General features: G+C 38.6%; 2 protein-coding genes across 2 annotated transcripts in view; one reads left to right on the top strand and one right to left on the bottom strand.

Moving 5' to 3' along the window:
• Nucleotides 1-18,145, top strand: part of LOC121368544 (phosphatidylinositol 3,4,5-trisphosphate 5-phosphatase 2A-like) — a 117,014-nt gene that overhangs the window by 13,286 nt on the left and 85,583 nt on the right. The gene's annotated exons all lie outside the window — the stretch shown is intronic.
• On the bottom strand, nucleotides 15,804-17,838 carry LOC121368555. Its single transcript, XM_041493294.1, has 2 exons — nucleotides 17,740-17,838; nucleotides 15,804-16,088 (listed from the first exon to the last, which is right to left on the bottom strand). The coding sequence occupies exons 1-2, from the start codon at nucleotides 17,836-17,838 to the stop codon at nucleotides 15,804-15,806; spliced, it is 384 nt and encodes a 127-aa protein (XP_041349228.1).

Genomic DNA, 18,145 nt, shown 5'->3' with positions numbered 1-18,145 from the left:
AAGTAGATTATTTTACATTCTGTTTTGCTTGAATATACAGTGGCTGATCCAGAAAATCTTGGGGGGGGGGGGATCCCAATGACATGTAGCCGAAGGGATTCCTTGGCTTCTGCAACGTAAATTAATTAATTATATACACACACACATACACACATACACACACACACACACACACACACACACACACACACACACAGACACACACACACAGACACACACACACACATACACACACACACGCGCACACACACACACGCGCACACACACACACACAGACACACACACACACAGACACACACACATGCACACACACACGCACACACACACAGACACACACACCAATGTTCGAGATTAACGGTATCCCGATATCCCGGGGATACCAGAATTCAATTTTGGATACCAGACTTCAAGAACCCAGTATCTCACTAGGATACCATATAATGTTGTTGGGTTTTTTAATCCGGCATATTTATTTTTCGCTGAAACAATGAAAGTCGTCATTTACTGGTGAAGTTAAGTAACAGTATTTTTGAGCTCGTACCCAGTCTAATGCTATGCCATAGCAATATCTTCCCTAACTTGTTACCCAGTCTAATGCTACACTGGAGCAATAGCGGCATAGCAATTGACTAGGAAGTCGCTATTGTTTTTGTTGGATGTTTCCTCCCTTCAAATTTTATTTGAGATATTGATTCCACATCTGCAGAAAATTGATACAGGTAGGTTTATCATTAGTAATGTCAGAAACACTTATATATTACTGCTAAATATTAATTTATGTCAGTATTACTCAAACATAGATGCAACAAATCTTTTTGCCGATTCCGTCTGATTGCGAATTTCACGAATTCCGCGATTTCGATTGCGGCGTAGCAATAGACTGGGAACGAGAACAATGTTTTCCAAGTTAGTTATGATGTTATTTATGAATTTCATTTAAGTGGGATACTAAATTCTCAGGTGGGATATCAGATTTTGAAATGTTAGTATCCAACTGGGATACTGCCCACAATTTTTAATCTCGAACACTGCACACACACACACACAGACACACACACACACAGACACACACACACACAGACACACAGACAGACACACACACACACACATACACACGCACACACACAGGCACACACACAGACACACACCCAGACACACACACGGACACACACACATACACACACAGACACACACGCACACACACACAGACACACACACACAGACACACACATGCGCAAACACACAGACACACACACACGTGCAGACACACACACATGCACGCGCGCGCGCACGCACGCATGCACACACACAGTGAAACTCTTCTAAAACGGATACCCTCGGGATCAAGTAAAACGCCCGGTTTTAAGAGGTATTCAGTTTAGAGAGGTTCTCTTCTGTACAGATATTTAAAAGGGGGCCGCAAAAAACTTCCTGTTTTGAGGGAATTCCAGTTTACAGAGGGTGATGGCCCTTAGATCCGCCACTGATACATGCAGACACTGCAAACCACTTTTTGTCATGTCAAGGGCTTGAAATAGCAGCCTATGAGAAGCGAAATGCAGTCCATTTTTTAGCCATAGCAGAATGGGCTCATGCTGTCAGTAGCCAAATTGGCCATTGGCTAATTTGTATAAATTTTTTTACTAAAGTAGTGTTGGAAATAGAATAAAACTAATTTTCGTCGATAATGTCTTTCATATTAAACTGACACGTAAATATTTTGTAAATATCTATTTAATGATACGCTACCTAATTTAGCATTTACTTGTTTGGGTTCTCATTGATGTACAAGGTGGTGTTTACTCTTGATATTAAAAGAAAAATGTCAGTAAACAGGTGATTGTGCACTTTATTGGAACAGACTATAACAAATTTTGATCGACATGTCAATTTCATTTACCCATAAACAAACTTTTAATTTAAAACAGCAGGTTAACTGAGTATTTTGAATTGTAGCATAAATTATTAATTATGATCAGCATATTTAGTGAATATAAATTCAATACAAGTACATTAGAAATATACACAATCTTGCAACCACTTAAAGGTGCTATATCATAGTTTTATATGTGAGCATCTGTTTGTGATAAAGATTCTCCAATAAAGATACATTTTCTACTAGCAGATAAAATTATATTGTTAGAATCATTTATGGGCATATACATGTAGTTGAAGGTGTAGTCTTTAACTTTTAAAGCAAAATTTAATTTTAAAAATATTTTTTGGAATAACTGTGATTGAGCAACCTGGAGATAGCACCTTTAATACATGTACATAGCACATTTTATACCGGTGTAATAGATCACACACTCAGAATGGTTCTTGACAGTTTTGCTCAAAATTTGCTTAGAAATGTCTACAAATATTTAGTTTTGGCGAGGGATAGGGGTAAACCGTCATCAGAGACGGTCCCTCAGATATTGCAACAGCAATGAATTTAACATGTCGATAATTTTTTTTAATACTCTGTTCCAATAAAGAGCAAAAATTACATCTTTCTTTTAATTTCAAGAGTAAACACCACTTTGTACATCAGTGAGAACCCAAACAAGTAAATGCTAAATTAGGTAGAGTATTATTAAATAGATATTTACAAAATATTTACATGTCTGTTTAATATGAAAGACATAATCGACGAAAATCAGTTTTATTTTATTTCCGACACTACTTTAATAAAATTTGCAAGTGGCTAAAATTTTGGCTAAGCCATTTTCTGTATTCTGATGTGAACAACAAATGTCTATCAGACACCTCAAACATAATATTAATACCAAATATTCAATTAGTGTAATAGCGATCTCACGACCGGTAGCGAAAAACTGTGTCATCCAGAATAGGCCTACAGCGTAATGATGTTTGCTTATTTTAATAATGACGGTTATTAATTTTAACGGTCTGCAGTCATCTCACACACCCAAACTCATAATGGCACGAATGATTTGTGTTTGTTCCAACAATTTTTTCCACGAGTTGTGAAGACTCTCCAAATGAACACTCATCACAACTTGTGAATTGGGAAATACAATATTCACGACTTCAATAAGTTCTAATGAATGCAGCATGATACCCCAGTTCATAAGTTACGTTCACAGGTTATTTCTCCAAACGATTGCTCCTCACAACTTGTGAATTGGGAAATACAATATTCATGACTTCTAATGTACACAGCACTAACAGTGGTCAGTGTTTGAACTGAACGGGTGATTGAACCATAGGTTGTCACTGTTACAATGTCCACATACATCATCATTAGACCAGTGGCTGTCAGGCTTGAGTAACTTCTAATGACGTCACACATGATTTACAGCCATCAGGAATACTTAGTATGGGCGTGTCAACCTAATTCGGTAATTGGCACATTTAACTGGTTTTTAAATGTCCTTTGTGTGACAGACCTGCAAGTAATGGGTTCCAATCAGAGTAGGCTTTAACTTGGTTTTGTTTAACAAAACCACTAGAGCATATTGATTTATTATTATTCATCAGCTATTTGGATTTCAAACATTTGGTAATTCTGACACGTAGTCATCAGAGGAAACCCGCTACATTTTTCCTAATGCAGCAAGAGATCTTTTATATGCATCATCCCACAGAAAGGAAAGCACATACCACGGCCTTTGATATACCAGTCGTGGTGCACTGGCTGGAACGAGAAATAGTCCAATGGGTGCAAGTATTATGTGTTCCAGTTAGTGTATAGTTAAAGTTTGTTTTATTTAATGAAACCACTAGAGCATATTGATTTATTATTCATTGGCCATTTGGATGTCAAACATTTGGTAATTGGTTAAAATATATTCTTAGAGAGGAAACTCACTATATTTTTCCATTAGTAGCAAGGGATCTTTTAAATGCACTATCCCACAGACAGGATAGTACATACCACAGCCTTTGATATACCAGTCATGGTGCACTGGCTAGAACGAGAAATGTCCCAATGGGCCCACCGATGGGGATCGATATTCTAGACCAACAGAGTGTATTAGGTGATCGCTTTACCACTGGGATACTTCCAGCGCTTCCCCCCCTCCCCCCGTCCCCCACACACACCTTATCAGTGGCCCCATTGGGCTATTTCACGTTGGGCTCCACAACTGGTATATTAAAGGCCGTGGTACATACTACCCTATCTGTGGGATGGTACATATAAAAGATTCTTTGCTGCTAATTGAAAAGAGTAGACTATGAAGTGGCGACAGCAGGGTTCCTCTCTCAATATCTGTGTGGTCCTTAGCCATATGTCTGACTCCATATAACCGTACATAAAATGTGTTGAGTGCATCGGTAAATAAAACATTTTCTTCCTCCCTTCCTCCAGCCCTGTATCATGATATATTATGTGGTATGTGTATGTGTAGTAGTGATTGTTAGAAAACAAGGAAGTGAGTTTTATTTTCTCAGGTAACATGATGATGCTTAGTGTATCTAATAGATCATATCAAATATCACCAAGCATTGTATTCAATGAGGAAGATATAAAAAAATTGTGACCTCAAAAACCCCCAAAGTAATCAGTGTGTGGCTACCTAATATGGCTGGTAATCTAATCTAATGTAATGTACTGGTATGCAATGAAAATATTTGGCTGATCTTCCAGTTATGAGTAAGTACATTTATTTATATCCGTCAGTAGACCCATTGGGCTATTTCTCGTTCCAGCCGGTGCACCACAACTGGTGTAACAAGGTCCATGGTATGTACTATCCTGTCTGTGGGATGGTGCATATAAAAGATCCCTCGCTGCTAATCGAAAAGAGTAGTCCATGAAGTGGTGACATTAGGTTTCCTCTCAATATCTGTGTGGTCCTAAACTGTATTACGGTAAATAAAATGTGTTGAGTGTGTCGTTAAATAAAACATTTCCTTCCTTCCTTATTTTTGTCAGCTCAGAAAGTAGGTAGTCAAAACTATAAGTTTATTTCATGCATCATTTAAGCTGTTTTTGTCAGCTCAGAAAGTAGGTAGTCAAAACTATAAGTTTATTTCATGCATCATTTAAGCTATAAGTTTATTTCATGCATTAAGCTGTTTTTGTCAGCTCAGAAAGTAGGTAGTCAAAACTATAAGTTTATTTCATGCATCATTTAAGCTGTTTTTGTCAGCTCAGAAAGTAGGTAGTCAAAACTATAAGTTTATTTCATGCATCATTTAAGCTGTTTTTGTCAGCTCAGAAAGTAGGTAGTCAAAACTATAAGTTTATTTCATGCATCATTTAAGCTGTTTTTGTCAGCTCAGAAAGTAGGTAGTCAAAACTATAAGTTTATTTCATGCATCATTTAAGCTGTTTTTGTCAGCTCAGAAAGTAGGTAGTCAAAACTATAAGTTTATTTCATGCATCATTTAAGCTGTTTTTGTCAGCTCAGAAAGTAGGTAGTCAAAACTATAAGTTTATTTCATGCATCATTTAAGCTGTTTTTGTCAGCTCAGAAAGTAGGTAGTCAAAACTATAAGTTTATTTCATGCATCATTTAAGCTGTTTTTGTCAGCTCAGAAAGTAGGTAGTCAAAACTATAAGTTTATTTCATGCATCATTTAAGCTGTTTTTGTCAGCTCAGAAAGTAGGTAGTCAAAACTATAAGTTTATTTCATGCATCATTTAAGCTGTTTTTGTCAGCTCAGAAAGTAGGTAGTCAAAACTATAAGTTTATTTCATGCATCATTTAAGCTGTTTTTGTCAGCTCAGAAAGTAGGTAGTCAAAACTATAAGTTTATTTCATGCATCATTTAAGCTGTTTTTGTCAGCTCAGAAAGTAGGTAGTCAAAACTATAAGTTTATTTCATGCATCATTTAAGCTGTTTTTGTCAGCTCAGAAAGTAGGTAGTCAAAACTATAAGTTTATTTCATGCATCATTTAAGCTGTTTTTGTCAGCTCAGAAAGTAGGTAGTCAAAACTATAAGTTTATTTCATGCATCATTTAAGCTGTTTTTGTCAGCTCAGAAAGTAGGTAGTCAAAACTATAAGTTTATTTCATGCATCATTTAAGCTGTTTTTGTCAGCTCAGAAAGTAGGTAGTCAAAACTATAAGTTTATTTCATGCATCATTTAAGCTGTTTTTGTCAGCTCAGAAAGTAGGTAGTCAAAACTATAAGTTTATTTCATGCATCATTTAAGCTGTTTTTGTCAGCTCAGAAAGTAGGTAGTCAAAACTATAAGTTTATTTCATGCATCATTTAAGCTGTTTTTGTCAGCTCAGAAAGTAGGTAGTCAAAACTATAAGTTTATTTCATGCATCATTTAAGCTGTTTTTGTCAGCTCAGAAAGTAGGTAGTCAAAACTATAAGTTTATTTCATGCATCATTTAAGCTGTTTTTGTCAGCTCAGAAAGTAGGTAGTCAAAACTATAAGTTTATTTCATGCATCATTTAAGCTGTTTTTGTCAGCTCAGAAAGTAGGTAGTCAAAACTATAAGTTTATTTCATGCATCATTTAAGCTGTTTTTGTCAGCTCAGAAAGTAGGTAGTCAAAACTATAAGTTTATTTCATGCATCATTTAAGCTGTTTTTGTCAGCTCAGAAAGTAGGTAGTCAAAACTATAAGTTTATTTCATGCATCATTTAAGCTGTTTTTGTCAGCTCAGAAAGTAGGTAGTCAAAACTATAAGTTTATTTCATGCATCATTTAAGCTGTTTTTGTCAGCTCAGAAAGTAGGTAGTCAAAACTATAAGTTTATTTCATGCATCATTTAAGCTGTTTTTGTCAGCTCAGAAAGTAGGTAGTCAAAACTATAAGTTTATTTCATGCATCATTTAAGCTGTTTTTGTCAGCTCAGAAAGTAGGTAGTCAAAACTATAAGTTTATTTCATGCATCATTTAAGCTGTTTTTGTCAGCTCAGAAAGTAGGTAGTCAAAACTATAAGTTTATTTCATGCATCATTTAAGCTGTTTTTGTCAGCTCAGAAAGTAGGTAGTCAAAACTATAAGTTTATTTCATGCATCATTTAAGCTGTTTTTGTCAGCTCAGAAAGTAGGTAGTCAAAACTATAAGTTTATTTCATGCATCATTTAAGCTGTTTTTGTCAGCTCAGAAAGTAGGTAGTCAAAACTATAAGTTTATTTCATGCATCATTTAAGCTGTTTTTGTCAGCTCAGAAAGTAGGTAGTCAAAACTATAAGTTTATTTCATGCATCATTTAAGCTGTTTTTGTCAGCTCAGAAAGTAGGTAGTCAAAACTATAAGTTTATTTCATGCATCATTTAAGCTGTTTTTGTCAGCTCAGAAAGTAGGTAGTCAAAACTATAAGTTTATTTCATGCATCATTTAAGCTGTTTTTGTCAGCTCAGAAAGTAGGTAGTCAAAACTATAAGTTTATTTCATGCATCATTTAAGCTGTTTTTGTCAGCTCAGAAAGTAGGTAGTCAAAACTATAAGTTTATTTCATGCATCATTTAAGCTGTTTTTGTCAGCTCAGAAAGTAGGTAGTCAAAACTATAAGTTTATTTCATGCATCATTTAAGCTGTTTTTGTCAGCTCAGAAAGTAGGTAGTCAAAACTATAAGTTTATTTCATGCATCATTTAAGCTGTTTTTGTCAGCTCAGAAAGTAGGTAGTCAAAACTATAAGTTTATTTCATGCATCATTTAAGCTGTTTTTGTCAGCTCAGAAAGTAGGTAGTCAAAACTATAAGTTTATTTCATGCATCATTTAAGCTGTTTTTGTTTGTAGTCAAAACTATAAGTTTATTTCATGCATCATTTAAGCTGTTTTTGTCAGCTCAGAAAGTAGGTAGTCAAAACTATAAGTTTATTTCATGCATCATTTAAGCTGTTTTTGTCAGCTCAGAAAGTAGGTAGTCAAAACTATAAGTTTATTTCATGCATCATTTAAGCTGTGTTTGTGAACAAGGACAATGTAATGTGCTGTACACGAAGTTTATCTTTATGTGTGTAATGTGCTGTACACGAAGTTTATCTTTATGTGTGTAATGCACTGTACACGAAGTTTATATTTATTTGTGTAATGGAGCTGGGACATAGCCCAGTGGTAACGTGCTCGTCTAATACGTTATTGGGCTAGGATCGATCCCTGTCAGTAACCCATTGGGCTATTTCTAGGACCAGCCAGTGCACTACAACTGATATATCAAAGGCCGTGGTATGTGCTATCCTGTCTGTGAGAAAGTGCATATAAAAGATTGTTGCTGCATTAGGAAACATGTAGTGGGTTTCCACTGATGACTACGAGTCAAATGTTACCAAATGTTTAACATCCAATAGCCGATGATTAATTAATCAATGTGCTCTAGTGGTGTTGTTAAACAAAACAAACAAAGAAACAAAATGAGTCAGAATTATCAATTGTTTTGACATCCAGTAGCTAACAGCTTGATTTCTGTGCTTATATATACTCTTCAAAAAAAGAAACGCAAAAGGGTACAAATGGGTTATAACTCCGATTTTATGTTTCCTACCGGTTCATGCTTTGTGAATATAAGGTCATTGCATGTCCCAAACACATTCCCACGGTTACATTCGATAAAACACAGCTACTGTACAATAAAGTTCCAAAATGTGAATATTCGCAAAAACGCAGCCACGTGCAAACCATGTCACCACAGCACGTGCGTTGTCTGCACGTGCAACATGAACACCGACAGTATAAAAGTGCAGGGTGTTCGCTTGCCTGGCCTCTGTATCTGGCCGACATTTGACAATCCAGGACATGCCACGTCTCAGTGAACCGCAGAGAAACAATGCCATCGGCCGACTAGACGCAGGTGAATCCAGAACGGCCGTTGCCAGGGCATTCCATGTGTCCCCAAGCACCATCTCCAGACTGTGGGACCGTTACCAGCAACATGGATCAACACGTGACCTCCCTAGATCCGGTCGACCACGGGTCACTACCCCCGGGCAGGACCGCTACATCCGGGGACGCCACCTTCGGGAACGATTGACTACTGTCACCTCCACAGCCGCAGCAATACCAGGTTTGCGCAGGATATCCGACCAGACCGTACGGAACCGCCTACGTGAGGTAGGAATTCGTGCCAGACGTCCAGTTCGAGGTGTCATCTTAACACCACAACACCGTTGACTCCGACTGCAGTGGTGCCAGATTCATCGACAATGGCCTCAACTGCGATGGAGACAGGTGTGGTTCAGTGACGAGTCCCGATTTCTGCTCCGACGTCATGATGGAAGATGTCGCGTGTATAGGCGTCGTGGTGAACGTTATGCGGCAAACTGCGTGCAGGAAGTGGACAGATTCGGCGGGGGTAGTGTCATGGTGTGGGCAGCCATCTCACACACTGGCAGAACTGACCTGGTCCACGTGCAGGGCAACCTGAATGCACAGGGCTACATTGACCAGATCCTCCGGCCACACATCGTTCCAGTTATGGCCAATGCCAACGCAGTGTTCCAACATGACAACGCCAGGCCTCACACAGCACGTCTCACAACGGCTTTCCTACAGAACAACAACATTAATGTCCTTCCTTGGCCATCGATATCACCGGATTTGAACCCAATTGAGCATCTATGGGACGAGTTGGACCGACGCCTCCGACAGCGACAACCACAGCCCCAGACCCTGCCCGAGCTGGCAGCAGCCTTGCAGGCCGAGTGGGCCACCATCCCCCGGGACGTCATCCGTACTCTGGTTGCTTCAATGGGCAGGCGGTGCCAGGCAGTTGTCAACACACGCGGAGGCCACACCCGGTATTGACTCCAGATGACCTTGACCTTGGTGGTGTGTCCTATCACTTACTCACAATGGACTAGAGTGAATTGTGAACAATCCTGCAACATTTGGTAATTATCGGACTCACCATTCAATAATTAAATCAATTCTCCAAATGTTACGACAATGTGGTTTTGCGTTTCTTCTTTTGAAGAGTATATATCCAATTGTGGTGCTCTAGTGGTGTTGTTAAGCAAAACAAATTGTAACTTTTGTTTCTGGATATGTATGGGAGTGCCAAATACATAAGTATATGCATGAGGGGATCTCAGCATTTATATCATTTACATCATTCTGCCGATTTCATGTTACAAAATACACTTGTAGTAATGTATGGCAGCTCAGTAGCAAGATCAGTGGGTTCATTCGTGATTCCGGTACAGGTGTATAAAGATTAGCAGTGAACTGCATGCAGATACAAAACATTCCGTATAATATTATGGCTACGATGTGAGCATGCATGTAGATAGGCTGTCGTTATTCAGTACGGTACGTGTAGTCAGAAATGGTCGTTCAGTTTACACAAAATGTTATCTCATGACAATAAAGTATGGTAAACGTCATGTGATTAAACAAAACCCACACCACACTTGGATCATATCTTACTCATACCTGTATGTAACGTGATGTATGATACAAACGTAAACAGTGTCACATGACTTTATCACCAGTGGTTGATACATCGAGAACAATGGAAATGGTGATTTTAAGGAATGACAAAACACAGTGAAACCCCTCCAAACTGGACCCTCAGTAAGGCAGAATTTTATTAAAACCTTTCAAAATATCAGTACAGAACCTCTAAACTGGGTACCCCTTAAAATTGGCCTTCTTAATTTGCTTGGTCTTAGGATCGATCCCAGTAGGTGCACCCGTGGGCCGTTTCTCGCTCCAGCCAGTGCACCATCACTGATGTATCAAAGGCTGTGGTATGTACTATCCTGTCTGTGGAATGGTGCATATAAAAGATCCCTTGCTAGTGGGTTTCTTCTCCTAAGATCAAATTTCCAAATGTTTGACATCCAATAGCCGATGATTAATAAATCAATGTGCTCTAGTTGTGTCATTAAACAAAACAAACTTTAACTTTTTAACCTTTAATAACACTACAGTATAGAACCTCTCTAAACTGAATACCCCATAAAACAGGACTTTTTATTTTGTTCCATGGGTGTCTGGTTTAGAAGGATTTCACTGTATCTGTGAATAATAAAATAAAGAAAGAAAGAAATGTTTTATTTAACGACGCACTCAACACATTTTATTTACGGTTATATGGCATCAGACATATGGTTAAGGACCACACAGATTTTGAGAGGAAACCCGCTGTCGCCATTACATGGGCTACTCTTCCAATTGGCAGCAAGGGATCTTTTATTTGCGCTTCCCACAGGCAGGATAGCACAAACCATGGCCTTTGTTGAACCAGTTATGGATCACTGGTCGGTGCAAGTGGTTTACACCTACCCATTGAGTCTTGTGGAGCACTCAATCAGGGTTTGGAGTCGGTATCTGGATTAAAAATCCCATGCCTTGACTGGGATCCGAACCCAGTACCTACCAGCCTGTAGACCGATGGTCTGCCACGACGCCACCAAGGCTGGTCTAATAAAATAAAGAGAAGAGTATTATGGAAAACTTGATCATTTTGTTTCAACTATATTCTGTAGGTTACAGTGTCTGTATTTTGTGGTAACTTGTACATAGGTACTCATCAGACATAAGGCTGGTAGGTACTGGGTTCGCCCCCTGGTACCGGCTGCCACCCAAAGAAAGTTTAATGACACTATGGGTAGGTGTAAAACTACTACACCATCTTTCTGTATCACTATAAACCTGTCTCAGTGGTGTCGTGGTTAGGCCATCGGTCTACAGGCTGGTAGGTATTGGGTCAATATCCCAGTCGAGGCATGGGATTTTTAATCCAGATACAGATTCCAAACCCTGAGTGAGTACTCCGCAAGGCTCAATGGGTAGGGGTAAGCCACTTGTACTGCCGAGTGATCCATAACTGGTTCAACAAAGGCCATGGTTTGTGCTATCCTGCCTGTAGAAAGCGCAAATAAAAGATCCCTTGCTGCCTGTCATATAAGAGTAGCCTATGTGTCAACAGCGGGTTTCCTCTAAAAAACAGTGTCAGAATGACCATATGTTTGACATCCAATAGCTGATGATAAGATAAAATATCAATGTGCTCTAGTAGCGTCGTTAAATAAAACAAACTTTACGTTTTTAACTATCACTATAACCACTAACAAATAACCATTAACCTTCTGTCTTGGACAGATAGCCCAGATAGCTGAGGAAGGGAAGGGAACTCTCTTAACCTTCCCATATCCATTCCATTCAGGCACCCCCATCCTGGATTTAACCTCTGACTTCGCCAGTGGCCAGTTCCAGGAGGATAGCTGAGGTGTGTGCACAGGACAGCGTGCGTGATATAAGCACAAAATCTTTTATAAAAAGTAAAAAGAAATATAGGTTACTGTAGGTCACAAGGCTCTGTATCATGACTGAATAATACACCGTGTGACATGTCTGTTGCTAGATAGTAGGCTTATGGTCAGAGTCTGATTAGGTATCTCCAGTTATCACTTGAGCAAACAGAGGAGCAATCCACACAGGAAGGGAACAGTTTCCACATTGGCTGTATTTTAAATATGTTAAAAATAAAATACAGTCAAACCTGCTCTATCGGACACCTGTATTAAATGGACACCTGTGTTGAGAGGTCACATTTTGATACTCACAAATTATCTAATATAGTGTAAACTGACCTGTATTGAGCAGCCACCTGTATTAAGAGGTCACATATTTATTCTTCCAAATTATCTACTAAAACTGACCTGTATTAAGCAGCCACCTGCCTTAAAGCGACACCTTTTGATATTCCCTACGGTGCTTTAAAGGGACTCTCTTAAGTTTGTAGCCATTTTAAAATGTTTTTGGCAAATAAAATATTTTTTACATTTAGTAAAATTACAATTTACGTGTACTTACATTTTCTTGCTTGGAATATGAATATCTCTATAGCCACAGCCTTTTTGGACTGTCACATCTTAATGTTTTGTAGGTTAACAATATCATTTTTTGTCTTAAAATAATTTTTTACATTTATTTTAATTTTTTCCAATGGTCAAATTTTTTTTGAAATAATTCAGCCAAAGATCATTCCAAATGTATTTATCCATATAGTGCTTTATATTTAAAACATAGGGTAGGTAAGATAATGTATGGAAAAGCAGAAAAAAGCCATTTATTCTGTTTATTTTGTTGGGGAGAACAAATGGAGGTCTTGCTAGGGCGGAAAACTCAGGATGATCCCTTTAACACAGGTTTCGCTATACATGTATTCATATACATATGTGTGTGTCTGTGTGTGTTTCTGTGAGCATGTGTCTTGTACCCCTCTGGGTTTACTGGATATCCAGTTATAAAACCTGACTGTTCCAATCATCCAGACATCCAGACATCCAGACATTGGAATGTTTCAACCATCACAGAATCGATCCTGTTTAGTGGGTTTTTTGTTTGTTTTTGTATTTTTTTTGGTTCTGTTTTAACTTGCTAATCACAACTGGTAAAAATAAAAACAAAACTACACATGTATGTGCTGTCTCTAGCTGTCTGAAAAATGCATATTATTGTGGCTTGACATTTTCATGTTTTGATACTATGATAGATGAATATCTTCCAAAATTTTCTGTGAATTCCAGATTTTAGCACTACACCCCAAAACTACCTGTAGTATATGTTTGACAGATGATGGTCGATTATATTAGACCTACAAATGAAACTGCCTGTAGTATATGTTTGACGGATGATGGTCAATTATATTAGACCTACAAATGAAACTGCCTGTAGTATATGTTTGACGGATGATGGTCGATTATATTAGACCTACAAATAAAACTGCCTGTAGTATATGTTTGACGGATGATGGTCGATTATATTAGACCTACAAATAAAACTGCCTGTAGTATATGTTTGACGGATGATGGTCGATTATATTAGACCTACAAATAAAACTGCCTGTAATATATGTTTGACGGATGATGGTCGATTATATTAGACCTACAAATAAAACTGCCAGTAGTATATGTTGACATACAAATAAAAACCTTGCTGCTTCCGATGCTTTTATTTTGTGTGCTCCTCAAAACCGGACTCACTTCCGGAATACAGATTCAAACCGGACTCACTTCCGGAATACAGATTCATAGCACAGGAAATGCGGAATACAGATTCATAGCACAGGAAATGCGGAATACAGATTCATAGCACAGGAAATGCGGAATACAGATTCATAGCACAGGAAATGCGGAATACAGATTCATAGCACAGGAAATGCGGAATACAGATTCATAGCACAGGAAATGCGGAATACAGATTCATAGCACAGGAAATGTGGAATCAGATTTCTAACAACATTACATCCCTCCTTTCTTTTCAGAATGGATGTGTAGTATAAAACAAATAAAAGAATCTCGAAAACATATGTACTTAAGTTTCGTGAAATGTCATTAGTCTTTTAAATCAAGTCTTTCTTATTCCTTATATTATATTATATTCCTTGTAATATATCTAAAGAGTCTAAATCCAAAATTATTCATTATACATCTAAACTGTCAATATAATCAACAAAAGTCTTAGGAATAACAAACCAAAACATGCAGAATAAGATAATAAAGTAATATATTGAAGACTACTTAGCCTTCAAAACAAGCCAGGGGATTATTGTGCCCCTATCTACATGACTTGTTTGTTTGTTTTAACCACACAAATAGTCCGTCAGGTTTATTGGTGGAAGTCGGTCTCGAGTTGGGTGTTTCTTCGAGTGTGTATCATCTCTGGTATCATGCAACACGAGTGTATTATTAATACGTTTAAAAAAGGAAGAGTTCCTGGTGATAGATCTTTCCTTATTTTTAGCAGTTATCATGGATCTCTTTTTTCTTGACAGCTTCCCTCCTGGTTTCTGTCGCACAAGCACAGTATCTCCAACGTTGATATTGGATGGTTTCTTATTTACATCTGCATACCTCTTCATCCTTTCTTTGGCCAGTTTGTCATTTTGTTTCATCATAGCGTCACTACACGAGTGTGAATGTTCAGGTAGTTCAGGTAGGAAAGGTTTAATGGAGCGGCCAAACAATGCAGTAGCAGGAGGTAATTTCATAGAGCTGTGCAGTGTCGCTCTGTAATTCGGAAGCAAAGTGTTCAGTTCAGATTTCCAAGGTTTGCCTTTGATATGTATGGTTTCTTACAGCTTTTCCAAGAGTTTTCATGAAACGTTCAACTTCTGCATTAGCCAGAGGCCATTCTGGTATGATTTTTCTGTGAGTGAATCCAAACTGTTCAGCAAATGTGGCAAAGTCTCGACTATTAAACAGTGGTCCATTATCCGTCTTGATAACATCAGGAATGCCAAACAGAGACATGGCATCTTGTAACTTAGGAATTGTAGCTTTGGCAGATGTCAGTGCCTGGAAACCAGACTTTTTCTTTGAGTAGTTGTTTTGTCTTCACTATGCCTGGGTGCCCTTGATGAGCACTGCCAATGGCACACTGTTGAAGATTTTTAGGTATGATCAGTCTATTTCCTCGAAGGAGGATGTCACCATCTGAATTGGCAGTCTGTTCTTCCCTGATACGCCAATATGATCTGTAGGCTGTTGTATCAGTAATGGTATGCCAGTTATTGTTCACAACTGCACCGATGACTTGCTGTAAATCATTGTCAAGCACAGTTTGTTGTTTGATTTCAGTCAGTGTCATAGCCTTTGGTACTTCATGACAAGTTATGAAACTAACATAACTTTCTGCGACAGATGTAGCTTCCGCTGCTAGTGTTGACATGTTTGCTGGATGCCGCGACATATAGTCAGCTGGGTTGTCTTTTCCTGGTTGATGCTTCACGGTAAAATCATAAGCTTGTAATTGCAACTGCCATCGTTCTATTCTAGCCGGAGGTTTCGACTTTGGATTATTGAAAATATGTTCCAATGGTTTGTGATCTGTGATGAGTGTAAATTTGTTCCCAAAGAGATAGAGATGATAATGTTCACACGCCCACACAATAGCTAGTGCCTCTTTTTCTGTCTGAGAGTATCGACGTTCTACTGGAGTGAGAACTCGACTGGCGTAGGAGATTTTCTGCGTTTGTCTCCTGTGATTTGGTAGAGAATAGCAGCGAGACCAACTGGGCTTGCATCAACTACGAGCTCTGTGCTGGCATTCATGTCAAAGTATGCCATTAGTTGATCACTTGTCAAGCTTGCCTTCAACTTAGCCATTGCTTTTATCTCTGCTGTACCCCATGTCCACTCTTTATCTTGCTTGGTTAGGTCGTACAGTGGTCTGGTGATGATAAAATAATTTGGAATGAAAGCTACGAACTTCTGCTGGATTAATCAGATCAGATGCTCTTTGAATTGATTCAACCTTTTGTGGATCAGGTGAGATGCCGTCCTTTGAGAATACAAAACCAAAGAAGTGGATAGATGTTTTATTGTACTCACATTGTTTTCGGTTTAGCATCAGGTGATTGTTTTACAGGCATTGAAACACAGCTTAAAGTGCATTGTCATGCTGATCTTGTGTTTCACCATAGACAAGAATGTCATCAGTGATGTTGAGAGCACCATCAGTGCCTTGAATTACTTGACAAATAGTGTTTTGAAACACTTCTGCTGCCGATGACATACCAAAATTCAGACGTTTATAATGCCAGAGTCCAGAATGAGTCGTGAATGTGGTGATGTATTGCGATTCAGGTTCAAGTTCTAGTTTATGATACCCTTTATTTAGGTCATGTTTTGATAATATTCTCACTTTATTCAGCTGTCATGAAGTTATCAATGGTAGGTGTGATATGGCGTTCTCTCTGGATTGCCTTGTTTGCTTGCCACATATGGACACAGTTTCGGATGGTGTCTGGATCTTTTGGTTTGAGAGCAATGACTATTGGAGATACCCATGGTATAGGACCATCAACTTTTTCTGTAATGTCAAGATCTTCTAGGCCTTTCAGTTCATCATCTACCTTTACGCCTGTGTGGCTGGGCAACTGGTTTGACATCAGGATCAATGTGTAATTTGGTTTGGAATGCGTTTTCCGATGCCTTTAAATAGTTCAGGGTTTGATCTTACCAGATCATTTGAAACACTGCTGGCACTGAGTGTGTTGATTGAAAGTAGCTGTAATATGCTTGCTGTCTCAAACCCAATGAGAGATCCATTACAGCCTGCTGGCACTGAGTGTGTTGATTGAAAGTAGCTGTAATATGCTTGCTGTCTCAAACCCAATGAGAGATCCATTACAGCCTGCTGGCACTGAGTGTGTTGATTGAAAGTAGCTGTAATATGCTTGCAGTCTCAAACCCAATGAGAGATCCATTACAGCCTGCTGGCACTGAGTGTGTTGATTGAAAGTAGCTGTAATATGCTTGCTGTCTCAAACCCAATGAGAGATCCATTACAGCCTGGTGTATACTTTGAAGTCACCCGAGTCTTGAATTTACCAAGAAATGTCAGCTGATTCCTGGAACCATAAGGATACACTCGTGTTTGCACACTAGACAGACGTGGAATCGGTCGCACTGATAAATAGTCACGTTCAATGAGTGTTAATGTCAACACTGGAGTTGATTATAGTCACAACTGGTTTTCCACCAATATGGATGGTTGCATGAGAATGTAGATGTTTGCCATCTGCTTCAGATCCGAGATTGAATGCCAATTCGTCATCACTTGACGAGTCTGCTGTAGCATTTTGATGAGCTTGTGCTTCGTTCAAATTTTTTACAAAACTATTTTGATGTCCTTGTTTATAACGACTGTTTTTGTGTTTTTCTAACCTTGGTTTTGTCTTGTGACACCTTTAGCAAAATGATTAAGTATACCACAGTTTCTACATTTAGCACCTTTGGCAGGACATACCACTTCATGTGGATAACTTCATCCACAGAAGTAACAGGATACAGACCTTTTGGGTACATATTTGAATTTGAAACGATCCAATGTCCCACCTTTATGCTTCGAAATAGCACGTACCTCATGAGTGGAAGAATTTTCCATGTCCCAAGCGTGACACTCTGATGTTTCAAGTGCTCTTGCTGTATCAACCAGCTGTTTAAGTGTCAAGCTTTTCATCGTAGTCTCGTTGATAGACACTGTTCGACAATCTGGGCTTTTATTTCCCTATCAATGTTGGTAAATTCACATGATGAAGCGGCACGTCTGAGTTTTGTGACGAATGCATCTATTGGTTCTCCATGCGACTGTTTTATGTGTCTGAATTCATACACTTCATAACCCAGGTGTTTCTGGGGACTGAAATATGTTGTCAGGGCCCTTCTCGCAGTGGTATAGCCGTCTGCTGGACCAGTATCTGGTAATGTCATGAAAATGTCATACAGTGACTCACCCCCGTAATGAAGTAGCATTGTGTGCTTCCGAG

This window comes from Gigantopelta aegis, chromosome 1 (genome assembly GCF_016097555.1).
Source record: "Gigantopelta aegis isolate Gae_Host chromosome 1, Gae_host_genome, whole genome shotgun sequence".
NCBI lineage: Eukaryota > Metazoa > Mollusca > Gastropoda > Neomphalida > Peltospiridae > Gigantopelta > Gigantopelta aegis.
Note: the sequence above shows the minus strand (reverse complement) of the source record. Positions and strands in the feature narration are given on the sequence as shown.

Excerpts from the sequence above, each read along its gene's own strand:
- LOC121368555 (XM_041493294.1), bottom strand. The coding sequence starts at position 17,838 with ATGAAAAGCTTGACACTTAAACAGCTGGTTGATACAGCAAGAGCACTT. Across the intron at positions 16,089-17,739 it reads AAAATTCTTCCACTCATGAG|CAGAAGTTCGTAGCTTTCAT; the intron begins GTACGTGCTATT and ends TGATTAATCCAG.